Below are 27,647 nucleotides of genomic sequence, written 5' to 3' on the forward strand. Positions count from 1 at the left end.
AATATTTTATTTGTGTTTCACAAAGCTTAATGTCTTAACTTGCACAGCAACAACTGCCTTCCTGTCTTCTATTCTCTCTCATGCTATTTGGCTGAAATATGCCTGCTGTGCTTAGAACAGGCTGATAATCATTTCCTCTAAGTAGACCTTAACATAAGTGAAAGCCTAGTTGTCAATCCACAGCAGTCATTAATGTTTTATATACAGTATATTAGGTAATGCATTTATTTTCATTTACTTTAGGTTCCATACTGGTTTTCATGTAAAAAAAATACTAGGTAATAATAAGCCATACATTTCTTTCTATTCCTTTTATGCTTTATAAATCACATTTAAGGATTAAATTAATTTGAAGTGCATATATTTTAATATACTTTCAGACGATTCATTTTTTAATTTCCTTTTTTTTTTTTGCTAATAAGTGCACCTTAAAAGGTCCTCTTGGTTCTTAAATTTGATAGTTTTGACCCCTGAACTCAAAATTATTTTGCACACACCTGCTGTGCTGCATAACAGTTCTGTATTTCTTAACAGTGCCGATGGGGTACAGTCACTACTAGCTATAAAGGTGTGTTATCTTGTAGTAATTCCTCCCGTAAATTAGGTAATTGGTTGTGATCAACTAATGATCCCAGTCTGAATGGGACCTATTCTATGTTGATTGACGTTCCTGGAAAATGTGTATGGTGAATTGCCATTTGCTGCCACGATAACTATGCAGTTTGGTCTGTGTGCAGTCAAATAATAATAGTAAATAAATCCTGATCGTCTGAGCTCTAACAGGAAAACAAATATTCATTTTCCAGTGTACTCTACCAACACTGGTCACAAACAGAATCACAGGTTTGTTGACAAATCCTATCCTCACATATTCTTTAGACACACCCTTATAAGAGATCAGCCCCCAGGTGATATGATTATACTATATACATTATGTGGCCACTTTATTAGGTATACCATTATAGAACTAGATAAGACCCTCCCCCCTTGCCCACAGAACAGCCTGAATTAGTTTTGGCATCTAGTCAACAAGGTGTTTAAAACATTCTGGTCCATGTTGACATAATGGCATCACTCAGTTGCTGCAGATTTGTCAGCTACACATTCATGCTATAAATGTTCTGTTCTACGACATTGAAAAGCTCCTCTATTGGATTGAGATTTGGTGACTGGGAGGCCATTAGAGTACATTGAACTCCTTTATGAACATGGAACCAGCTTGAGATGACGTGTGCATTGTCTCATGGCGCCCTATCCTACTGGAATTAGGCTATTAGAAGATGTGTAGACTGTAGCCATAAGTGGATGCACATGGTCAGCAACAATATTCAGGCTGTGGCATGTAAGTGATTCTTAATTGGTATTAAGGGGCCTAATGTGTGCTAAGAACACATTCCCTACACCATTACACAGCCAACCTGCACCGTTGACACAAGACAGGATGGATTCATATTGCTTATGACAAATTGTAACCCTACTATCTGTTCAATCTATTTATAGGCTCATAGCAAGTGCTTGAAAGGGTGGGGTTATCCTAAAAGGAACAAACACAGAGAAAAATCCCCCAGCACACTAGTATAGCTAGTAAGGGAGCTGCCGTTTCTACTTGTACATAAAAGTGCAAAAGTCTCAGTTGCACACATTTGCAAAGGTGTGTTTAAGCCACCTGCCACTCCACGGCGCTTGCATTTTTGTTCCCAGTCCTATCCCAACTGCACCACAGATTGGTTGTCGTTACCTCAGCTCTATTCATAAACTAGAAGTTCTGCAAAATTAAATTAAAATTGGCAAATCTCAAGGATTGTTTCACTGGAACTTCACATGTCTTAAAAGAACTTCATTATGGAAATTCTATGATCTTGGAAAGGGTATATAACCACCTTTTAATAAATGCTTTACGATTTTGGTAACTTAAATAGGCAAAAATCTCAGGTTTTTCTTTCTTGCCCAATGAAAGTGGACAGGTTAGTTTGGTTGTTTTTAAATTACTGCCAAATTCCAAGCTGACGTTTCTTCACAATATGAGAATATAGTGAATCTGTAAACAGGTACCCAAACTTGGGATTAACCTTTAACACCATCTAATGTTTATTCATATGATTGATGCACTTTTATTTAGTTTTGTGTATACTAATAAATGTTTGTGTGACTATTTGTTTAGTTAATAATGTAGAAGGGTTCATCTGTCAAACCACATTCTCTGCGATGACAAAAGCTATCAAAAAGCTCATCAGAACATTTTAGAATAAGTCATTCTATTAACCCTCATGAAGTGACTTTTGGGTTGAAATGTCATTCGTCATTCTCTTTTTTTTGGGAATCTGGCATTGAAAATTAAAATATTATATTAAACGATCTAGCTTTTCTATGTTTGTACTTTTAAAAGAAGCCTCTCTGCACATAATGTATCTGTGAGATTTGTGGTGCATTAAATCTAATGGTTAAAATTTCAGATGGCATATAAAAAAGTTTGTTATTTTCTATTTTTTTTTTTTTTATAGCATAGAAGCAATTTTCAGTAAATTCATTACACACCTCATATTTGACGTTTGATGCATATACTAAAATGTCATTGTTTTTGTTTTTCTTGGTAAAGTCTTTCTATCACTGAGTAGTGATTTTTATTCTTTCTTATGCCTGGAAATGTGCGAGTCATTACATTTTGATCTCATTTAGGAAAATTGTTTTCTTTCCATTTTTAAAAATAAAATATGCTGTCCTTTTTGTTTCAATGTAGCCATCCCAACCACCAATTTCATTTTTCATAATTGTATGCTTGCAATATTGGTCTCGGCATGAACATTGAAGAGCTTCCTAGAGCATTGACCAATTTAATCATTTATTTCCCTTTCTCATATTCTAACTCCGTTCTAGATTTGTCTGCAGCCAAAATGCAGAATCCAAAAACACTGTTTTAAATCACAAATTGAAATGCCCTGCTTATTTTGAATGTATATTAAAGGGCCACTAAACCTAAAATGCAAACTGGAAATGTTTTCCACCTGCGTTCAGGGGTAACCTTGTTGTATTTGACACTCATTAGTAAGCATCTAGCACTGCTCTATAAATAATGTCATAGGAATGGCTTAAAACTGTTTGAAAGCACTGCATAATACTATCACATACACAGTACCTTATTCTAGTAGCAAAGCAATGATCTGCCAGGGAGAGCTGGCACTCTCATTCTTTGTAGGAGTTGACAGGTTGGAGACATAGGCGGCCGCATCACGTGATCGCGTGTTGGCTAGCTCCCTCTCCACCAAGCCATGTCTCCACAAAGCCATGGGGTAGATATTGAATGACGATATAGGAAAATTACACTCGGCACTCGGTCAGATGTAGCTGTGGTAGTCATTATTGCGACTACAAAAATACTATTGGAGGTAAACCGTCATGAACATGCCGTTTGTTGTAATGTAGACATTTGTTGTGCAATGTCTAAGCCTTAGTAAAAAACAAAATAAAAAAAACAAACACATTATACAGAGGCAGGGTCCTCGCTTTGCTCCCTAATAGCAGCAATGTAACGGCCGCCATTATAAGTGGCATCCTTCACAGTGCTGGCTTGTTCTGCTGTCGGCTTTTATACATGTCTACATTACAACAATCGGCATTTTTATGTTGGTTAAACTTTTTTGTTGATATTTTTGAAGTCGCAATAACATACCCCACCCAGATGTAGTGAAGAGCGTTAGGATTGAATAGTAACAGGAAATAAGTATGTACTTAGCAGATATAGCATGCAGGTGTGGCAAGCAAATGTACCAAGTGCTAATCCTGTCACATATAGAAATGGTATGAGAGAGAGGTGGCTATGGATAGCAATGGTGATGTGATAGTGAGAAAAGGTCATAATCTACGCCCCTCCTTGATCTAATGATGATGTGACCAATGCTCTTCAGGTAAGAAGATTATTTGTTATGCTGCTATACTTCACTCCACAATAGTGTGTTTGAGATGATCACTTTGTGAAGTGAGGGGTTTATAATTACCTTGTTGGTATACTATCTCGTATTCGGTCAGGGTAGTAGTTCTCTGTTGTATACCACCGCTTGTTGCTAGTCTCCGACTTCTGTTGCTTTCTCTCTTGCTGAATGTAGCAGTTTCCCATATACATGCGCCAGGTAGAGGCTCGGAGTAGAAACGTTGACAGACATGGTGAAGTACATTCAAACAATTTATTTATTAGGTATTCAAGGTTTAAACTTTACATCCATGCAGGTAACAATAAGTAGAGGGGTATTCTCACTCAGTCTGTGGGCATAGAAGGTGGTCTATGTTTCTGAAGTTGCAGTGATAGCTGACGCGTTTCATCTTCTGCAGGACTTTATCAATGAATGAATGACTGGTGTTCCCCCTGTTGTTTTATAGACAACTGCTAATTGGAAGGATGTTTCACCTGTGCTCAATTATTTAATCATGTGCGGTGATAAACTGTCAAATGAGGGAAGATTCCTAATTGATATTGACTAGTCCGGTGTTTAAAAAGGTGCATGACTATAATAGATAACTTGATGCTTAATTAGGCAGTTTGTTGTAGATGTGTTAATGTGCTTTCCAAACTTGACCGTCGTGTATGATATGGGCCCCCTGCATTTACATTCTGATGAGTGTATGTTTAGATAAATTAATCATAACGGTCCTAAAGTAGGTGGTTACTCATTAAGGGGGCCTTTTTAAGACATATGATAGTTTACAATTCTCCTCGCATTGCTAAGGATTGAACTAACTTTCATATTTATTTAAAAAAAAAAAAAAAAAAAGACATTCCCACGAACAGCAGTTCCGAAAAACTGCTATTCCTGTGAAGTACAACACTCACCTTTCACTTGCCTCTTCTCCTTCCATGCAATGCCGACTATGATGTTTACTCCTTGTAATCTCTGTGCACATGCGCCGACCGAAAACCTCGGGCATGGGCACAGAGATCCTGGACTGCAAGAAGGTGAGTCATGTGACAGGAATGGATCACATGATCCCTCCACACATGCTCTGTGCAGCTCTCCTCTTCGGAGCAGAGCTGTTTTCAGTGAAAAGTTTTCAGTTATGTTAATGTACACCAGCTTGAGCTGGCGTACATTAACATGATTGAAAACTTAGTTTCGGTCATTGGTACATAGTGTTACTGAGCACTGTTATGGGGAGTGCTCAGAAAAACAATCAGTGGGGCAAAGCAGCAGATATCTGAGATATCTGCTGCGATGCTACAATGATACATAGCTATATACCGGTTAATTTAGTGGTTAGATTTAACAGGGGAGAAAACTTTGATAAATAGGCCCCTAAGTGAGCGTATAGTGGTTGACCTAAATATACAATAGCTAGGTCGGCACATATAGGTGGGCATATGTGAACAATAGCGGTCCTGAGTTCGGTAATCGTTCATTACACTAAGACGGCATATATACATAAATATACATACATGTGTGAATATATATGCACACAAATATAAAAAATATGTTCAATTACATGTACCCGGTCTTGCCGATGGTGGGGACAGTCATACAAGTATAATCTCATAGGATCACAATAATAACATGATTCCAATATAACCATGACAGATATGACATTTAATTTATTCAAATATAAATCCAAAGTAGTAATAGCAGCTTGTGTATCTATATGCATGGTATCTAACCAGGGAGGTGTGTTAAGACTGCGGTAGTGGAGTGGTGGTGGGGAAATAGTTGACCAGTGCTCTTATTGCTAGAGGTGCCCGTGGGTTAATATGTTGGACGAGGATGAAAAGGAATGAGTTTGTATTGGCATCATCGTCGGCTGTTCATAGAATGTGGTTGAACCTCATCCCGCTGTATATGCGGTTATGGTCCTCAGACTCCCATGGGGAATTGTGGACTCTTTGATAATGGTGAGATACATCTTCATTATGGTAATGCAGGAGCCCCCTTTGTGTATTCTTGTATTCCAAAGTAAAGCATGACTGAAATAATGGTGTTGGGGGTTATAACAATAAATTAGGTGTGTGTTTTCTGGATGGGTGAATCCAGATAAGGATGTGTTCTTTTAGGGTGATCGTGTCCAATAGGATATGGAATTAAATACAGTGCTAATTAATCACCCTAGACAAGGGGATTCCTTACATATGGTTTGATTGCATCCGTCTGTTTAAACAACTTATTGTTAACCATATTTCATAACAACGGAGAGATATGTGCTATTGAATGGTTCCTGAAGTTTGAGGTACTTATCCCTGGGTGGTGAAAATCTAAATCATCAGTGCTGATCTGGTTTGACATCAAACTCTATGTTAAGGCCCCTGGGTGTGAGTGTTTTCAAATGATATATCCAGTTAACTTCTTTCCTATTGATTTTTCTTACGAAATCACCCCCTCTCCAGGTTGTTGTTTTTTTTTTTTCCCAACCTGTCTTATGGCTCTGAATCTAAGGCCTATAGGGTTGCAATTATGTGCTTTCTGAAAATTGGTCCAAGACACTATGCAGAGGGTATCCTTTTTATTGATATTATGAATGTGTTTCACAGATTCTAATCTTGAGCGATCTGGTGGTCCTTCTAACGTTATTGTAAGTTACATGGGCAGTCTAGTAAGTAAATGACATTCTTACTGTCACAAGATTCGCAGAGACAATGCACGAAAAGCCTCAGATAAAACACCAATTGATGAACCAAGTGATGATTCTATATGCAATATACATGATGATACGCCACCCAACACCAGGTATGAAACTCTGGCAATAAAATCATTCGAACAAGGCTGGCTCGATATGGATCTGAGCAGTCTTCTACAGGAGGAAATCACACCACAAAAGACCAAAGAAGCTCAACACACACCAACACCAAACAAACAATGCAGAGGAATCGTCAATTTCCAAAAATGATACCATTGAGAATGTCTCGCACACAGACAATGGCCATTTTTTAGAATTAGGTGCTCGTCACCCCATAGAACCAGATCAACTACAAAACCCATCCACACCACACACAAAAAGAAACCTAGTAAGATCAGAAGAGGAGGCAGAAGATACTGTTGTTAATAAATCCCCAAAGTTTTATTTGGGGATCATCTGCTACAAGATTTGTTAAAATAATGAAAATGAGAACTATCTAGGATTGTTCGTTACTTTCATTTTATCTCATTTTTGAGATGATTTTCAAAAATGAGAATATATTTTTTATTTTTGAAAATTTTACATTTTTAATTTTTATTGAAACATACTAGTGTTATATATCATATGAAAGCCCATAAAAAGACATTGCCCAACTCTCTAGCTCAATCAGGTGAGCTACAAATGCAATTTAAAAAACTGTTAAAAGCAAAATTTTCGTTAATTGCCTCTTTAAAAGCACATAACTTCAAATCCTTTGTACATATAACGCTAAGATTTTTGGGTTTTCTTTTCATCCATGTCAACATTTATTATACCAAATTTCATTACAATCTGAAACGGTCAGTTTGAAACCCTATATTGATTTGATGTGTAGTGACCCTTTTATAGTCATGCGCCTTTATAAACACCGGATTAGTTAATATCCAATAGGAATCTTCCCTCATGAGACAGTTTACCTCCGTACATGATTAATAATTGAGCACAGGTAAAACCTCATTCCAATTATTAGTTGTCTATAAAACAACAGGGGGAACACCAGTCATTCATTCCTTGATGAAGTCCTGCAGAGGATGAAATGCGTCAGAGCAATCACTGAGACCACCAACTTTTATGCCCACAGACTGAGCGAGAATACCCCTCTGCTTACTGTTACTTGCATGGATGTAAGTTTAAACCTGGAATACCTAATAAATAAATTATTTGAACATACTTCACCATGTCAGTCAACGTATTTTGACCCGCTAACTGTCACATGCGTATGAGAAACTGCTACGTCCAGCACAGAGAGAAATCAGTTGAAGTCGGAGACTAGCTACAAGCAGTGGCGTACAACCGAGAACGTATACACTGGCCTAACATTCAATACTATACCAACAAGGTAATTATAAACTCCTCGCTTCACGAAGGGGTCATCTGAACACACTATTGTGGAGTGAAGTCTGACGGCATAACAAACAAGCTTTTTACCTGAAAAGTATTGGTCACATCATCATTAGTGAATTTTGGGGATTACAACCAACGATCAAGGAGGGACATTGATTGAGACCTTCCCTCACTATTATCACATTAGCATCCATAGCCACCTACCACTTATATCATTTCTGTATATGACTATTTTATGTGACATGATTATCGCTTGGTACATTTAATTGCCACACCTGCATGCTACATCTGCTTGATACTTCCTGTTACTTTTCAAACTTGCCTAGCCCAGGTACTCATAAACAAAAGGGCACACTTCTAACACAATGTTTGCACAATCCTGCTACTCATCACTACATCTGATTGTTGGTTAAAGTTCCTACATCAAGCAGCTCCTACAGGACCAGCAGCGTTACTGTTTTTATGCATCCACAAGATATTGAATGATACGCATCCCAATCATTTCCCAAATAGGATCGTGTATGGATAGACAAAATGCAGAAAGCACTGAGTGGTAACATGCTAAGGAGCATACTCAATATTCTGGAAGCATGAGACAATATGAGGAAATCCTGTGGCACTTTTGAGCTCCCATCCTCCTATCTTTCCATCCTTGTTCTTTCAAAACGAATACCAAACTTATATTTAACTAACTGGCATATCCAGTGGCATAAATTAAAATGAACCATTTGTACCAGAGCTATTTTCTAATTTTGTTTGCCTGTTTGGAGAAAAAATACCTTGTCTAGTGACTTTAATAAAATACTCACAAGTCCATCTTGAATACATACACACAGTTCCACTCGAACACATTGAAAGGGCAACTTTTTTAGATTTTGTAATGCATACATTCTCTGTGGCCGTTGTTTAGTTTTGCACGAGTGTATGTCTGTATCACTGAGAGCATGGAATGTAGATCTTTATGGACTATAATTACAAATTCTATATAGCTGTAGAGATGCTGGCCTGGATGCAGTCCCTATTGATGTCACTGGGTTTCCACAGCAGTCCTAATATGTGCAGTGTATGCACAGTGTATTTAGTTTTTGAATGACTGGTAACTTAATGAAACCGTTCCAATGCACAGCACCAGAATTTGAGTCATTGACAGCCTGATTCAAGTGTAAATAATAAAGTCTGGTTATGTGTATTTATTTGGGTGGTCATAGACTGGTTAAAAAAGTTTTTAAAGTGGAACTAAACTCAAAATATGAAAGGACATGTTGTACATTTTGCTCTAGCTTAAACTGATAACTTATTTCATTTATATACAGAGAGCAAAGAAATATTAACAAATTATTTTGCTCCTTCAAAATATTTATTTGTGGTTGAATTCCTCTTTAAAGTAAAAATAGTTTTAAAAAAAATAATTCATTTCAAACCCTAAAACTCATTAAAAAAAAAAAGTTTGTTTACTCCATCTCCACTTTTGAGTGTCTGTCTTTAACGGTTTGTGCTTTTAAATTACAAAACTGCTTCAAATGTAATTACAAGTATACATGGATGTACCAGCATCTGGCAGGACAATTTGTGCATGTCTGATTTTTGTTGTGTTTCACTTAACGCTATTTTTTTTTTTTTTTATATACAGCTTTCAGTATGGACACTGAATAGATTGCATTAGTGATCATGTTTGCTTTGGTGTGTCTGCTTAACAAGACGTATTTCAATAAAGAATGATCAGATTTTAGGGAGATATTGCCTACCATCCCATGTAAAAGAGGAGATGTTATCATAAAAATAAAATTTCCATTCTAGTTTTATTGGAACATATGTATATGCAAAATTACCCCATGCTCCCAAACACCTGCCTGCTGCAGATGACTCATTAGGTTCTTTGCTGCATTTGCTTTCTGATTAGCGACTGAGACCACAAAGTGTCTCAAATTTTAAACTCTATAATTTATAATTAGGATTAGATGCAGATTACAAAGTATCAAATATATAATGGAAAACAATGGCTCTTGTTATTAAAATATATATTTTGTTATTTTAATCAATGATGGGTTACCCAATATACTTCAAGGGTTGCATGTACAGCCCTCCTACCTTCAAAAGGGCATCTTATTACCCTTAATATCTATAAAACAGACCTAAATCTACCTCTTCACCCTCGCATTTGGCAAGATTTCACTATTTGCCACTCAAACATCCCACTTATTCCAAAATAATCCCACACTTGCCTCAAAATGCTTCCACATGCACGGAGAATGCTGACTTGTCATAAAATACCTCTCATGTAGAACACTAATACAATCAATATATATAGGACTGTTTTGTGCACCATTGGAGGTCCAGATTTCTACTTTCTTTTTTCTATTGTCATAAAATACCCTCAGATCCAAATGTACCCAGAAACTCCCCCACTTGCCACTTAGACCTCCATTCTTGAACTGCACTCTTTCCTCCTCTGATTGCACAATGCAGGGAGGTCACGCAGCACCAACAGAGTGGGTCGTATGACGTGGAAGCAGTCCATTCCCGTTAAGTCTTATTCTCTGCTTTATAATAGCATAGAATTATTATTATTATCATTTATTTGTTAGGCGCCACAAGGTTTCCGCAGCGCCTTACATAGTACAAACAGTAGACCATACAGGTTAAAACATTACAGAACAATAAACACAAAGTACCAATGCTTCAGAAACTCCGGGCAAACATATGGCGTGAGGGCGGAGCAGAAGAGTAGGTATGCGAGCTTACATCCTAAGGGGAGGTGGACAAAACAGGCACGAAAGGGAGGCAGATGTGCGTGGGAGAAAAAGAACCAGGGGAGAGAGGGGAGAACAAGCAGAGTAGATGAGGGATTAAGTGGATGGTTGGAAGGCTTTCAGGAACAGGTGAGTTTTAAGTGCCCGTTTGAAGGAGCACAGATTGGGAGCTAGATGGATGGAGCGAGGGAGGTCATTCCAGTGTAGGGGGGCAGCTCGGGAGAAGTCTTTGGATTCTGGAGTGGGAAGAGGTGATTAGAGTGGAGGAGAGGCGACGGTCATTAGCCGAGCGCAGTGAGCGGGCAGGAGTGTGAATGGTGAGGAGGTCAGAGATGTAGGGGGCAGTAGACAGGGAGAGAGCTTTGTAAGTGGTAGTAAGGAGTTTAAAGAGGATTCTGTAGGGGAAAGGGAGCCAGTGTAAGGCATGGTAGAGAGGGGAGGCAGAGGAGGAGCGGCGTGAGAGAAAGATGAGTCTAGCAGCCACATTAAGTACAGATCGGAGGGGGGCGAGATTGGAGAGGGGGAGGCCAGTGAGGAGAAGGTTGCAGTAGTCCAGGCGGGAGATAAGTGCGTGGATGATGGGTTTTGGTGGCATGATTTTGTGAGAGGAAGGGCCGGATGCGGGCGATGTTACGCAGTTGGAAGCGACAGGCTTGTGCAAGGGATTGAACGTGGGGGGCAAAAGAGAGAGAGGAGTCGAGGGTGACACCCAGGCAACGGATTTGGGTGACAGAGGAGATGGTTGTGTTATTAACAACGATAGAGAGGTTGTGGTGGGAGGGGAGTCTGGAGGGAGGAAAGACAATGAGTTCAGTCTTAGAGATGTTAATTTTGAGAAAGCGTGAGGACATTCAGGAGGAGATGGCGGAGAGGCAGTCAGATATATGAGAGAGGAGGGTGGAAGAGGGATCGGGAGAAGAGATGTAGAGTTGAGTGTCGTCGGCATAAAGGTGATACTGAAGACCAAAGGAGGAGATGAGCACACCAAGGGAGGAAGTGTAGAGTGAAAAAAGAAGGGGGCCTAGAACAGAGCCCTGGGGGACTCCTACTTGGAGGGGGCAGAGGAAGAGTCAGACGTGGAGACAGAAAAGGTGCGGTTGGCGAGGTAGGAGCAGAACCAGGCGTGGACGGAACCTGAGAGGCCGAGAGAGAGAAGAGTTTGCAGAAGGAGGGGGTGGTCCACGGTGTCAAAGGCCACGGAGAGGTCAAGGAGGATAAGTAGGAAAAAGTGACCCCTGGATTTGAATAAGTCAGATTAGGAGCACAGAGCTGGGAGCCTCAGTTGAATGGTCATTGGGCAACTGGTGGCACACGGGACGTTGGTTGCCCACCACTGATCTAGAGAGGAACCATAATAAACAAGCTGTAAGAAGTCTTTTGAAATGGAAGTCTACACACCTCTTCTTTTTTTTTTTTTCAGTTGTGTGGTTTTTTTTAAAAGAAAGCCCGGAAACTTTTTACTTTCCCTATGCATGTGATGACAAACACAATTTAATATATTGGTGTAATATTAAAGGTATGCATGTGATCTGTGTAAGAGGCTTTACTATAGATTTTAATTCAAGGTTAGTTTAAACTCCATTTTCTGCAATCTGAGACATCCTTTCCTAACTCAGCTCAGCAATGCACAGAATGTCTCGTACAGAAGCAATTTGTGCTTTGTTTAACCTTGCTTTAGCTATTGTTTATACTTGCTAATTATTTTTTGCAAGTTTTAAAGATAGCAGCATGTAGGCGTAGTGAAGGGCTGTTATGAAATGCTTCATCACTTGGGTTCGTACACATGGGTGTTGAAAAACAACGCCTGTTTAAAAGCATAGACGAAACCTTGTACCTTGTCCAAACTTTATACTTGAAGTGGGTTCTCAACACTTCCTTGCAGCATAGTGTGCTGTGTACTTAATGAGCACTGACATGGAGCTTCATTATGTTGTACCAGCATTAATGATCATAAATGGTGCAAGCAATGTTGAAATTGTCTGTGAGTAAGAGTATTTAGTCAGTGTTAGTCTGCATTAAGTCTGTATGGCTTATAGAAATACAAATTTATAGAACATTTTTCTGCAACTTTTTCCTGTTTACTGGCAACCTTTATTAAAGTATACTGTAAACAGTGCAACCCTTGCAAATATATTTCTACTGACTGATCATTATGCTATAATAAACCACTTTTTCTGATCTATTATGTAATGTTCTTTATGATGTTTATCTATTTTTTTATGTTTCAGGAGTGACACCTGTGTACTATACCCTGTTTGCTCTAATGAACAAAGATGACAGAATATGGTATCCTCCTAATCATAGCTTTATAGTGGATGAGTCAAGCAAACAGATTCTCAATTTTCGAGGAAGGTATGTATGTATTGTCTTTTTATGTTGGCATGCATTATACCCCTCAAAGAGACTGATATGAGCATAAAAAGTATGTGTAACTTTTGAAGTGTTTGGTTAGGAGACATTTATTTCTGGTTGTCCAGTGACAATAATAAAGAAACAATTCGCTGTTGTATCCTGAATTCTATACGTGGTGTGAGGCTAATCTATATGTAGTGCAACATAAGTTCATGACAAAATCTTTCATATATTTGATTGATTAAAACTAGGCAAACATGATATGCATTGTTTAATTTACAACGTAGATTATACTTTTTGTCAAAGTTATGAACAATGACTTTTTCTCTTCACTAATGACTATGGAAACACCTTTTCACCATTTACTGTGAAGTATATAGAAAATAGAATTCAATTCTTAATATGGTGTTTCACTTGCACACAGCTGTTTTGTTTTAACTTTACACAGTGAACACTTTTGGAGCTATGACTTTTAAGATACAGTAGTTCAGCACTTCATGACGAAGCGCCCATGGTTCTAACTAAATGAAGTGAATGTTATGTTTGCAAAACCTTTGTTAAAGGACCGCAAAGCCCAGTAAAACTAAAAACCAAAAACGCAGTGAAGACAGGAAAAAAACAAATTGTTGGTGCACATACTCCGTGACCATTTCTACAAGCTGGGTATTGAGGATGTATTCATAGCTGCATATCATATTTTGTGTATGAATGTAAGGGGAGTCTGTTTGGCATAAAGGGACCTTGTTCAGGTCTGTTAGTAGAGATTTCATCTGGATCAAGCGAATGGCATTAAACAGCAACCACTTTTGTACCAGCTCTCCTGTATACATGTGTACAAATGTGTAGTAAGGAATGCAGGTTTCTTTTTCCTCCGTGTGTACATATGACTTCTGACTTTCCTCACATGAAAGCGTTCGTAAAGACATTTGCTTCAAAGATATTTCACCAGGTTTAAAGCCAGTTGATGGATATAAATAATAATAATAATTGGGTGCCTCAGTTTACTTTTCATTTTGCAGTTTATGCATTTGTATGAAATAGATAGATTATATAATGTATTTAGTTTATGTGCAAAATATGTATATATATTATTTCATATTACATTACATGCACATAATTGAGGGTACCCTCATTTTAATATGGGTCCCTATAACAGTTCAGCTTTCATCATGGTGCAATTTAATACAAAGTGATTGTGATATTTTATTTAATACAGCCTTTAAAAAAAGGCATATTATATGTTTTGAAAATATAATGTATATTTTGTTAAATTAGCCTAATAAAGGTTATCCTAATAATATAAGACTTTTGAATTCTATAGGCCTTGTTAAATAAACTATTCTTTTTTTTTTTTGCAGATTTTATTTTCCACACTGGTACAGCAATGGGAGCAGCAGAGCATTTCGTTATGGTGTTGCAAGGGGATCTGAGAGCCCAATTCTAGATGACTTTGTCATGTCTTATTTGTTTGCTCAGGTAATAGAACATTCCTTATAGTTTTTCATGCATCTTTGATTCTTATAGTGATTAATTTCTGAATTTGCATTTCAGTCTTTTGCGTTATTTTTCTCACTTGTTTCCTTGTAGTTTTTGTTTTTTTCTTTTGTTTGGCAATGTCAGCATTTTGTTATCAGCTTCACTCCTGCAGTTTTAGACACGCAAGCAGTCATCTTACTAAACATGGCCAATTAGCTTCATGAACTGGAAAGATCATTGGCTAGTTATAGAATACTAATAGGGTTGGCAGCTGGTGTTTTCAGGTATCATTGTCATCTTCTGGCCTTGTTGCTTGCCTCTGGTGGATTATGAAATTGACACCATTCTATATATACATATTTCTTGGCAGTGTTTCATAATTTTCATGTTGCATCACGAAAGAATGTTTTTGTGCCTCTGCTTCCTGTACTTGTTCTGATGTATCACACCCCACAACATATGCACACTAATTCGTTTTTTCATACATCTGCATTATTGCAATGTGTTTGTCTTTAAGATTCATGACAGTATATTGGTACCATAAAGTTTTTATATAATGAGAATAGTAACCTTATAACACATACAGTACTTTAGGAAATATCTACAGTAATAACATATCCAAAAAATATTGTTTTGCCTGTCAGTTTATAAGTAATACAATCCATAATAAGTGTGTCAATAAATATGATGAGCAGTTCAGTCGTGATGTTTGTGCCTGGTGTATAATTTTTATTATTTTTACTTGAAAAAGTGTGTAATTGTACTTTTGTCTAATTTAGAATTCTGCGGTGTTTATACTGTAATTTTACACACTTAGAGCTACACTGCTACCTAGTACAAGGTGGTAGGGCACACTGTCTCCACCACCCATCCACTCCCCTTGCCAACTAGCCGGACCTCAAGTGGTGTTCCGTGCACTCATTTTTCCTGAGGGTCCTTCTACAGCCCCATTCAAAAACTGGGTGCAAGGGTGGTATGTGTGGTAAAACAAATCACAAGCCACCATTTCAAGTTGGCAAACTAAATTGATTTTCATGTAGCTGGGAGAAAGTGCAAGGCCACCATGTCCCTCCGTCATCTTCCACTAGGTGCATATAATTGATACAGTCCTGGGCAAAAGTTTTGAGAATGATACAAGTATTGGTTTTCACAAAGTTTGCTGCTTCAGTGTTTTAGACCTTTTTGTCAGATGTTGTGTCAAAGGCTTTTATTGACAATTACATTAAGTTAATGCAAAGAGCCAATATTTGCAGTGATGACCCTTCTTTTTGAAGACACCTGCAATTCGCACTGGCATGCTGTCAATCAACTTCTGGGCCACATACTTGACTGATGGCTGCCCATTCTTGCCTAATCAATGCTTGGAGTTTATCAGAATTTGTGGGTTTTTGTTTGTCCACCCACCTCTTGAGGATTGACCACAAGTTCTGTATGGGATTAAGGGCAGTTTCCTGGCCATGGACCCAAAGTTTTGATGTTATGATCGCCTAGCCACTTGGTTATCACTTGTGCCTTATGGCAAGGTGCTCCATCATGCAGGAAAAGGCATTGTTCGTAACCAAACTGTTCTTGGATGGTTGAGAGAAGTTGCTTTTGGAGGATGTTTTGGTACCATTCTTTATTCATGGCTGTGTTCTTAGGCAAATTTTTGAGTGAGCCCACTGCCTTGGCTGAGAAGCAACCCCATACATGAATGGTCTCGGGATGCTTTACTGTTGGCATGACACAGGACTGATGGTAGCACTCACCTTTCCTTCTCCAGACAAGTGTTTTTCCAGACGCCCCAAACAATCTGAGAGGGGATTCATCAGAGAAAATTACTTTACCCCAGTCCTCAGCAGTCCAATCCCTGTATCTTTTGCAGAATATCAGTCTGTCCCTGATGTTTTTTGTGGAGAGAAGTGGCTTCTTTGCTGGCCTTCTTGACACCAGGCCATCCTCCCAAAGTTTTCCTCTCAATGTGCATGCAGATTCACTCACACCTGCCTGCTGCCATTCCTGAGACAAGCTCTGCACTGGTGGTGCCCCATTCCTGCAGCTGAGTCAACTTTATGAGTCGGTCCTCGCGCTTGCTGGACGTTCTTGGGCACCTTGAAGCCTTCTTCACAACTATTGAACATTTCTCCTTAAAGTTCTTGATGATCCGATAAATGGTTGAGTTAAGTGCAATCTTACTAGCAGCAATATCCTTGCCTCTGATGCCCATTTTGTGCAAAGCAATGATGGCTGCACGTGTTTCCTTGCAGCTAACCATGATTAACAGAGGAAGAACAATGATTTCAAGCACCACCCTCTTTTTGAAGCTTCCAGTCTGTTATTCTAACTCAATCAGCATGACAGAGTGATCTCCAGCCTTGTTCTCGTCAACACTCTCAGCTGTGTTAACGAGAGAATCACTGACCAGATGTCAGCTGGTCCTTTTGTGGCAGGACTGAAATGCAGTGATGTTTTTGGGATAAAGTTCATTGTCATGGCAAAGAGGGGCTTTGAAATTAATTTCAATTCATCTGATCACTCTTCATGATATTCTGGAGTATATGCAAATTGCCATCATAAAAACTGAGACAGCAGACTTTGTAAAAAATATTTGTGTCATTCGCAAAACTTTTGGCCATGACTGTATAGACTATTGTCAGATCTACGAAAAATTACACTGGGCTTATAAGAATTATTAATGGCTTGGATTGTTTGTCATTATCAAATTCAGCCATCATTAATTTGCAAATAGTCATTGCTTTCCTCTCTGTACTATGCTGTTCTCTATAGGTCATGTTACGTTAGTCTACTGGAGGACCTTTCGTATAACCATTTTAGATGTACTTGCACAGCAGAGTACACCAGGGAATTGTAATTACAGACCTAAAGCCATAAATAACTCATATATATGCATACATCACAGCTTAATGAGTTTGAACTCTACCTTGGGAGTAAGTTTAATCCGAGAGCTTGAACACAATATTTTGGGTGCTTGACCCCTTCTTCAAAGGTTACAAAGTAGCCATTCTACAAGGTATTTGATATTCAGGCATAAAACATATGATTATATTGCGATAAACATTATATTAATAAAGACAAATATTTAAATAAGAATTGACCTTTCATTTAATTCTATGTTTTTAGCTAATATTTAAACCAAAAAGAAATTTATTAAAAGTGAGTCATCACTGGATATGATCCTCATTTGTATAATGATGTATAAAAATAATGTGTAGCATTATATAATATGTTATACGAGATCCTTTAAAAAATCTTGTGTATTCACTGCAAAAAAGTGTATTTTTTTTTCTCCAAGTGTTAGAAATTACAAAGTAAATATATGTAAAAATGTCATTATAAATTGAAAACATTGCAAAGTAACACTTAGAAGTATTCACAAAATGTTAGATTAATATTTATTGTCCATCAGCTTCAATGGTTGAATATTACAGGTTGTTAATTTTGACCTCATGTGTCCCTGTTTTATGTGTGTCCTGTTTCCCCCACTAACTGTTGCTACAGAGCATTGTGGTACCTTACAAATCAACAATAGTAATAATAAGCCCATATAAACCCTATTCTCAAGTAAAATGCATAATAGATAAATAAAATAAATAATAATGGCAAATAAAAAAACAAAATAGAACTTATCAAAAAAGATGAACTATTAACCATACATTTGTTAAAATCTTTAGGGTACAGTGTGTTCAATTTCTTAATCCATAGAAGTTCATTTTGTAATTGAAGTTTAATAATGCAACCAGTTTCTCTGTATGGGACACTTTAAAGTGCCTCACTGCGAAGTTGGCCTATTTTATGCTTATAAAAATTTCCAACTATGTTTCAGATATTGAATTAGCATCAACAATACCAGCATTAAAATATCTAATTTTTAATTTATTCTCCTAAAGTCTATTTGTAATTGTTCTACTTTTTACCCAACATAAAAATATCCAAAGGACCATTCTAATAAATCTACCACCCTGCCTCTGTTACAGGTAAAAAGAAAAGAAAAACAGAAGCAAAAATCAAAACAAAGAAAGTGATTAAATTTAGCATTTAAGTCAGTGTTGCCTGTTTTCTTATTTGTATTTACAGAACAATCAGCACATACCACTAGTATGTTACTTACAATTTCAACATCAATTGACCTAGTATAAGCAAGATATGTCTTTATAGGAAATGGTTTTAGGATAACGTAAGATATAATAAGAATTAGCTCAATAATATAACTTGCTTATTTTGTATAGGATAAAACGACTTAAAATCGTGAAAAAAAAAAGTTCCTAATAACAATGGATGATAATTAGCTACTATTGCTATTCAATCATACATAAAATTATTTAGGATTTATCCATATGTAATGATGGTCCTTATTTACCATTTTTTTTTTTATTATAATATAAAATCTTGTGCCTGAATTTCATTGTATTTTGTTGTATTAAGTAAATTGATGTTAATTCACTGCACATGATATTACCACTCTATATTTTCTTTATAACTGTTGACTCTTGAAGAAGGGGCCGCCCCTCCCCCCCCCCCTCCCAAAAAAAAAATACAAAAAATATTGTTTGGTACCCATATCTTGGATTACATTTAGAACATGAACTCACTAAGCTGCTGTGTGACTTTTGATTATATTTATTTTTAATATACTACTTTCAGATGTTTAACTGGAAAAAAGTAATCATCCTTTGTACAAATGAATGCTAAGTTGAACTTGTAAACCTGGTGCTCTTTGCTCTTAATTTGTTTACGTTCATATTATATTTGTTCACACCAGATCATTATTACCTGTTTAGCAACCAGCTATTTCAGTTCTCCAAATCATATGTAAAAAGGGGAAGCTGTCTTACTCGGATGTGTCTGTTAGATATAGTTTTTCTTTTTTCATTTTTTTTTTTGTAGAGGGCTTGGGTGGTGTTTTTTTTGTTTTTTTTTCACTATCCTCAACACATTTAAAGACTACACTAGAATTCTTATTTTGCATAATTGGTACATATGTGGGGGCAGATTCAATTCCATAAATATCTGCGCAATGTGCCTCCGGTATGGTCACAAGACACTATGCATGGATATTTATTTTTTACTGTAGTAATGCTGATTTTTGCTCACACCCCGTAGAGGGGCAAGCAAAAATTCTGTGTTGTTTTTTACCTTTAAAGTCAATAAAAATGCTTGTCCGCGATGTTCTTGTGAACATCACAGACAATTGAATCTGCCCCACAGTGTGATCTATCAAACACTAATCATAACCTTTTATTATTGTGAGAAATGTATAGCCTTTTAAGCCATTAGCAAGGGTATTTGATTAGAAGATCCAATGGGGCAGGGACTGATGTGAATGAGTAAACCTTTTCAGATTGTAGAGCACTGCAAAATATGTTGCTGCTATATAGAAAAATTATAACAATGCCTTTTGCATTTTCTCCAGTTACAGTATGTCCCTTGTATACTATGCAAATTGATAGGTCAGGATTCTGTTAGCATATTGTTATGTCTTCATAACTTTAAAGAAATTAGCAAAAATGTAATTGTAAATGTTCCATTGTATATATGATATGAAGCAGTCTGTAAATAGACCCTTATTCAATGTTATTTAAGTTGGTAGATATGTGTCAGTTGATCAATCAGCATCATTGACAGCTGGCCAGTGCCTGCAGTTTATGTACAAATGTGTCCTGGCTATTTGCCAGGAAGAAGCCATTAATACAGGCACTGGCTGGTGTGTGAGTATCTGAGTTTTGTGGAGTGCATGATTGTTTTTGTGAATGGTGTCTGTTTGAAAATGTTATTTTACAGTGTAAAATGCTTTGGAAAAAAGCTCTGCTCATGTGACACATGGATAGCTGTGTACATTATGGTGCATACACTCACCCAATTGAGTGGTTAATGGAGATCAGATTTTTGATAGTTTTACATTTTCTTTAATTATTTCTAGGGATTTATTTTTCCAAGCTGGTGTGAGGTGTGGTGTTCATTGTTTTTTTTGATAGTTGTATTCTGTGACTTTCATATAGGCCATCAATGATGTTGCAGTAATTTATTAATTCTGCCATGAGAATGATGTGCAAGAAAAGCGACCGATATGTGCATGGGTATAATAAAATCTAGTTTCAAAATGTCAAAATTCTCCTGGGCATAGTAGAAGTCCATTTCTGAGAAGCAATACAGTATGACAGACTTGTATTTGACCTTTTGTAATTCTATTAAGTTGTTTCCCAGCAGAACAAATAACTGTTTAGGTCATTTTGGGCTATTTTTGTTAGTTTTCAGTTAACTAAAAATGTTAATATGGCACATAAGTCATTAATTGTTGAATGGGAATCTTGTCCTATTTTCAGAGAGCTAAAAGGTTGCAATAACCATATTTTAATTTCTAAATATAGAATAATGTCCAGTTTGTTACAAATAAAAATATAATAAAAGTAAAAATAAATAATAAGAATAAATAAAATGTCAAGTTAAAGTTTTCTTTTATTGATTTGGAATCGCTACATGAAAGTCTACAGATCTTAATTGGTGACATCTTCCACTATTCATTAAGTTATCCTGCCTCAAGTTACCTAAGCCAATAGTAGGGACATTTTTTTAAGATCCTCACAAGTGTTCCGTAGTCAGACAAGGAGAAAGCAAATTACCTTTTACTGGTGAAAAGACGATGCCATCAAATCATGGAATAAACTGTGTCAATGAATGAATACCCTGCATGTGCTCTGTGATATCGGAGCCACTAGGAAGATCGTCAAACAGCAGATAATTTACAGTAAGGAGAGGACAAGCTCTTGTCCACCACTAACTGACGGGCTGTAGACCTTGCTCCTCTTCAAGTCTGGGAGCTATGCTGCAGACCCTTTGTTCAGTTATGAGCTTTATTAAAGTATATTTAGTATTAGATTGTGTAGTTGTACACAATATTCTTTAAATATGGTTAATGAGGATCTTTATTGACCGTTGTTGTTTTGGGCTGTTGTTTTTTGTTTGATTTTTAACATTTACTCCTATGTGATGGTGAATGTTGACCAAGTACCAAAAAGTGTATTCATTTTTCTTTTCAAATACCCCTAATGTGTGTAAATGTATCAGAAGTATCTCTTGGTCTGAGTACATTTATACCAAACCACCCGTTATGCATTCAAATGTTATAAAAATACCCATTCTGATTTATATTTTGATTTATATTTTACTGATTTGTTGTTTTGAGTAAGGGCTACTTATAACTGTTAAATATAATTTAGATACCCCATGGGGTAGACATACCACAGTTTGAGAACCTAACTTATAGACAAAAGTGAATTTTAGCTTTTTATGTTGGATCGTTCTTTCATTGGTTAGATTTTTTTTCTTCATACAGTTAGTGCAACCTCATAAATATAACTCAAAATGCAATTGTATAGTTATATATATTCTGAGAATAGTGATTCCAAATGTGTTTACTTTATTTAATGACTGTTGCAGTTTGCAGCATTCAGTAACCCAGACTTCACTAAAGGGTGTTTTGTTGCACTGATTCCACCCACTTCACTTTAAGATCTTTATTGTGCGGTTCACTATAAATGATATTGAAGGGATTGTGGAAGGACAGCTTTCTCATGTAAAAGCTTTGACTTTTCCAGATAAACCTATATTGACAGAATTAGCTGGATTATTTTTCAATAGCCGTTTCACTGTTTAGAATATAAAGAAAACTAGCAATGAACACTGATGAGTAACATTATAGTCTGATAGTCTTAGATTATATAGGATTTAGGTATTCTCTTCTTGCATATAATGGTATTTGCATTTGAGGAGCTATGGGTTCAGAAAGTTTTGACATGAGTTAATTTAGCCTTATAATTTGTATGTGACACAAGCTCAACAACATGTAGCCAGTACAGGCAGTTTTCCAGAGTTCTCCCCAATATTTCGAATTAATATCTTTACAAATTCTGAACCTAGAAACTGAGAGCCCTGTTCCTGACCGATGTAACCTCTCTTCCTCCTGAGTTCCTACTTCATGCGCTGACCATACAACTGTTTTATTTGAGTTAATTGGATGAGGAATGAAGTGCATTCTCCAGGTTCCAGACATACCTTTTAAAGTGAAATGCAATAAATTTGAAACATGCTGTACATGTATTGCATTTGGTACTATGTGTAAACCTAGTGTCACGAGAGGGAGGATTGACACCAGAGTCTGTAATCAAAAACAGTACTTTAAGGGGTATATTTACTAAACTGTGGGTTTGAAAATGTGGAGATGTTGCCTGTTGCAACCAATCAGATTCTAGCTGTCATTTTGCAGAATGTACTAAATAAATGACAGCTAGAATCTGATTAGTTGCTATAGGCAACATATGCACTTTTCAAACCCGCAGTTTAGTAAATCTAGCCCTAAGTGTACAAACCCACCCCACACACTCCAACTATACGTTTAGCATTACAGGCCTTTCAAATGATTTCTGTATTGGAGAGGTACATTACTCAACTCCTGTCTTTTCAAAAGCACCTAAATGTAGTCATGTCTCAATATCTATGTAAATTTATTTTCACCAAATACTGTAGTTCTATGTAAAATAATTATCTGCTGGTAGAGTTGTTGGAATGGACACAGGGACTTTTTAATGTAACATTCTACATAGGTGTGCCACAAAATGTTTAATAAGGTTGTCACCTCTTTGTGTTGATTTAACCTCTTTCATTCAAAGCATTTGAGCTCCTCCTAACTTTTGTACCTGGAACCTAAATTTCATAACTTAGTTATAGCTTTACTATAACTCACAGTATATGCTTAGAAATTATTCACAGTGAGGTGGTGACTACTTAAATATCCTGTAATATATTAATGTATTCTGTCTAATATGCATCCTATTGCAGATGACCCAAGATCCCAGAATTATAAGGCCTTGTGTAATAGTCAAGGCAGTCCTCAGTAACTTATGATAACAGCATCATTTACAGCTGCTGGAAACTTTAGGTCCTATTGCATGTACAGAAAATGCTGAATATTTACCTCAGTCTGACTTGTCGCCTTTCTCCAGACAATTGTTATAAGTGGCTTCTTAAGCCAGTATGTGAGTGCCGTCTTCATTTGGCCTCTAATAAGGTGAGCTCTGATAACCGATGTAAAATAGTGCTAAATCATGGGACTCTAAGCCATGCGTACCCTACATTTCTATATTTCATTCTGTTTGTGGTGGGTGACAAATAAACGCAGGATAGTTAATTGTGTATATGTCATAATATATGTACATTACAAAAATAAGTAAATTGTATTATATCGTCCTTTAGTACAAAATCCTATGATTTACAAAAGTCCAATGGTTGCCCAATTCTGTACCTACTGATTTACAATGTCACGGGTACCAAGACAGTTTGCAGTGTTCAAGAGTTTATAAACAAATTTCTTCAGACCTTGATAACCTTGTCTTCCTATTTAGTAAATGTAACAGAAAGTGGAGCAATCCAGTTCTAGTGTTGCAACAAATTTCTATGCCTCTTATTGCTTTTTGTTTATTTACCATTCACCCTCACAAAAAGGGATAGTTTTTATATCTTTGTTTTGCATTTATTAAAGATAATGGCAACACAGATGTATAAAAAAAATGGCGCAGAGGCAGTTTTTGATTGGACAATTATTATTATTATCTTTAAAAATAGAAAATCACAAGTTTTATTTTTAGGCAGCAGATGATCTAAAATGTGCAAGACTCTCATTAAAAAGAATGCTATTGTTGTTCTCCAACTGAAACATTTTACTACTAGCCTGCCGGGCGTGCCTCCTATACACCATGGACCTTCATTTGAGGGCAATAAAGAAAAAGTATTTTAAAAACCAAGACCCTGTTTTGAAATGCAGCATTTTGTTTTATATTTAATATGTACTTCTACACCAAGAATGTGCTCCGGTCACATTTGTGTTAATAAGCTGCAATATCTTTCCACTGCGCAGATGATGTGTCCACATAAAGGACAACATGTTCCCAATTATTCTCTTAATCTTTGTGCAGAGTTGGAGTCAATATAGAGACTGCTGATGTTACTGCACTAGAGACTGTTTACATGCTTTTTAAATAGCTCTTATCCATATCAGTCCTTGTCATCTTATGTGATCATTATTTTGAGTTTAATAGCAAACATAGTGTTGCATTGCTTATCTTTTACGTACAGGGCTTTGTCTCCTAAAACCAAAGTGAGCTAATGTCATTGACCTAAACGCGACTTCTATAACTATGTTTAAATATTATTTTAAAGATTAACAGTCTAGACTACTAACCAAGGATGATCTCAGTCAGCATGCTACCTAAGGTGGCCTTTCTGATGCCACTATTCCATCACCAGTACAGATTATTTCCCTATGATGCCACTTGACTGTCCACAATGATCAATCAATGCTGCTCTATAGTTACAGTGAGAGTGGAGCATGGGGATGATGTGGTACTTCACATGAAGCGCAATCCACTGCCTATCTTAAAATAGACAGTTGTCTGGCATCCTGTGTGAAGTGTCTGGACAGATGTCTCTACATCCTGTCCACTCTGCACCTCCCATTACATTTCCAGGGCTCTGATTGATTAAGTGAGAAACTACAACTATATCTTATTATCGCCAAATAGGCAAAACACTTATGAAGTATAAAGCAAGTATTGCAATGCCCAATCCTACCCACACTGGATAATTGTACAGGCATAAAAATCAGCAACTAGCTTCTGTAACAGCTCATTTCATCCTGCCACTTTGAAAACTGGGCACCAGACAATTTTGACCCCAGTTCTGCTTTGTTAGCACTAGTACATTTATTTGTTTTATTGCAAGGTATGGGTTGCACAGTGTCACTCTAATAAATCTCCATATGAACAGTCAAAAACATACTGGTAAGTTAAATTGGCTTCTGACAAAAAATGGACCTTAGAGTGTGGTGTGTGTTTAGAATCTAAGCTCCAATTGAGCAACATCCAATGTGAATGATTACATATTCTTTGTACAGAGCTGTGTAATATGACAGGCTTTGGAAAAATACGTTCTCTATCAAAAGCAGCTTTTGGAACCACATTTGCCCTCTAATATAGGACATCTGAAGGTCACAATAATACACGTAGCAATGAATTTAGGAATATTGTGGTTTCCAGTGACAGTGTAAGCATAAGTGAAATGTGATTATTATTGATGCGTTCCCTACCACAAAGAGCAGAGGTCTACTTTTTAATCTGCTGATTTGATTTTTTAAAGTTAGTTTTTTTTGTAATAAATTGTTTTGGTTTTGCTTTTTTAAGTGGAGAGATGATTTTGTGAATGGCTGGATAACCGTACCCATAACACATGAAACCCAAGAGGAATGTCTTGGAATGGCTGTTCTTGACATGATGCGTATGGCCAGTGAAAAAGAGCAAAGTCCACTTGCAATTTACAATGCTGTCAGGTATTTACTATTTAATGATACTAATTTTATTTTGTAAAAATGTTGAAAGTTAGGTAATCTATTTTTGGGCAACGCTCTCTCTTTCAATATCCCTCTTACCAATTAGGGCTCCAATTAGGACCTTTACCTGGTCTTAGTCACAGGAGGAAAAGCAAAGGCGCACTGCCATTAATAGTAGTATACAGGTGCTGCATAACTTGTGTGTGTCCAACCTAGACAGACTTGAGTTACTCCCACCAGACATAACTGCCGTAGGGAAAACGCTTTGCTTCATCTCCTCGTACTGTTGTCGCCAATTTGGTGGTAATGGTGGGGGTTCCGATCCAGAGCATTAGTTTTGTGGAATACTTTGGAATTTTTTTGAATATTTGTCTTGTACCATTTGCTTTGGGGGTGATATGTGCGCACATCATCTGTGATTGCATTTCAAAAACGTTTTCTTGTTTTTGTACAGCTACAAGAAGTTTTTGCCAAAATGTATCCGTGCCAAAATTCAAGACTATCATATTTTGACTCGCAAGAGGATTAGGTATAGATTTCGTAGGTTCATTCAACAGTTTAGTCAATGCAAAGCTACAGCCAGGGACTTAAAACTGAAATATCTCATAAACCTGGAGACGCTTCAACCAGCATTTTACTCAGAACAATTCGAAGTTAAAGAGGCCTGCCGGGATCCTTCAGGAGGAGATATTTTTGCGACTATTGTGGTAACTGGAAATGATGGGATTCAATATTCCAGGGGCAGAGCTAAAGACAGAGAAACACTGGATGAACAGGTAAAACGTAACATAGAAATTATGAATAACGTAAATATGTAGACCTCATACCCACTGGTCTTTTTTTTAAATGCGTTTTACATGTGTTTTGAACTAATGCAAACCATGCATTAATGGGTCTGACATTAGAAATCATTGTTTAAAGTGTTACCATACTGCATTTAAACACACTGGGAAGCATACAGCAGTTTTATACAGTTCTATAAAAAAGAATATCAAATGTGTTTGTATTTGATATGCGATTTTACTAGTGTTAAAAACGCAAGTAAAACACCAGTGAGAATGAGGCCTTAAGCATATAAAGATTGATAACCGCACTAAATCGTTATGTGGCTTCTGTCAAAATGGTATGGGGGAGACTGTTGGTGCCTACATCGCTATATGACATAAATGTTGTACGATCAGTTTATTATGTTCTAATATGATTAGTGCATTCATTTTTGCAGGCATTTGTAGTGTCTTGTATCAGAGCAAATATAAATAATGTATATTATATGTACTTTAAATACATAAATATTTCAATAACATAATTGAAACTGTTTTAATGATATCAGTGTTCTCCCCAGCACCTATTTCCCAGGTGCTCCACCCGGCTGTTTTTATTTGCCACACGGCTCTTGGAGCCCAACAGAGTCCTATTATAAGAGAATAAACCATTATTTCTCCTGTTAGAAAAGGTACTATGTGAGCACTACAACCAGAGTGTGTGTTACACCACTGACCACCAGTCTGACCAGTCCTGGCAGGTGTGGGCAATACCCTCCAACATTTTTCATTATCATTGCACAGTATTATACCTGTCACCATCCAGCTGGCAAAATTTTGGGGGATAACACTGCATATGTTTTGTTTTTGGTTTTTTTAGCTAAAAATGCACATTTCAATTAGTGTCAGCTCTTTTATTGAAACTTATTATTGATTCAACAAGAATATATTATGAGCTACCAT

General features: G+C 36.9%; 1 protein-coding gene across 3 annotated transcripts in view; it reads left to right on the forward strand.

The window, feature by feature from the left end:
- JAK2 (Janus kinase 2) overlaps positions 1-27,647 on the forward strand; it is a 143,117-nt gene that overhangs the window by 77,323 nt on the left and 38,147 nt on the right. For 2 of the 3 annotated variants that reach the window (XM_075209147.1, XM_075209156.1), the window contains exons 3-6: positions 12,950-13,073; positions 14,432-14,549; positions 25,778-25,923; positions 26,378-26,699. In XM_075209147.1, coding sequence (XP_075065248.1) covers positions 12,950-13,073; positions 14,432-14,549; positions 25,778-25,923; positions 26,378-26,699 — 710 coding nt within the window. Of the gene's footprint in view, positions 1-12,614; positions 12,703-12,949; positions 13,074-14,431; positions 14,550-25,777; positions 25,924-26,377; positions 26,700-27,647 lie in introns of those variants that run through there. The other variant, XM_075209164.1, reaches the window with a different exon arrangement.

The sequence above is a fragment of the Mixophyes fleayi genome, chromosome 1 (genome assembly GCF_038048845.1).
Source record: "Mixophyes fleayi isolate aMixFle1 chromosome 1, aMixFle1.hap1, whole genome shotgun sequence".
Lineage (NCBI taxonomy): Eukaryota > Metazoa > Chordata > Amphibia > Anura > Limnodynastidae > Mixophyes > Mixophyes fleayi.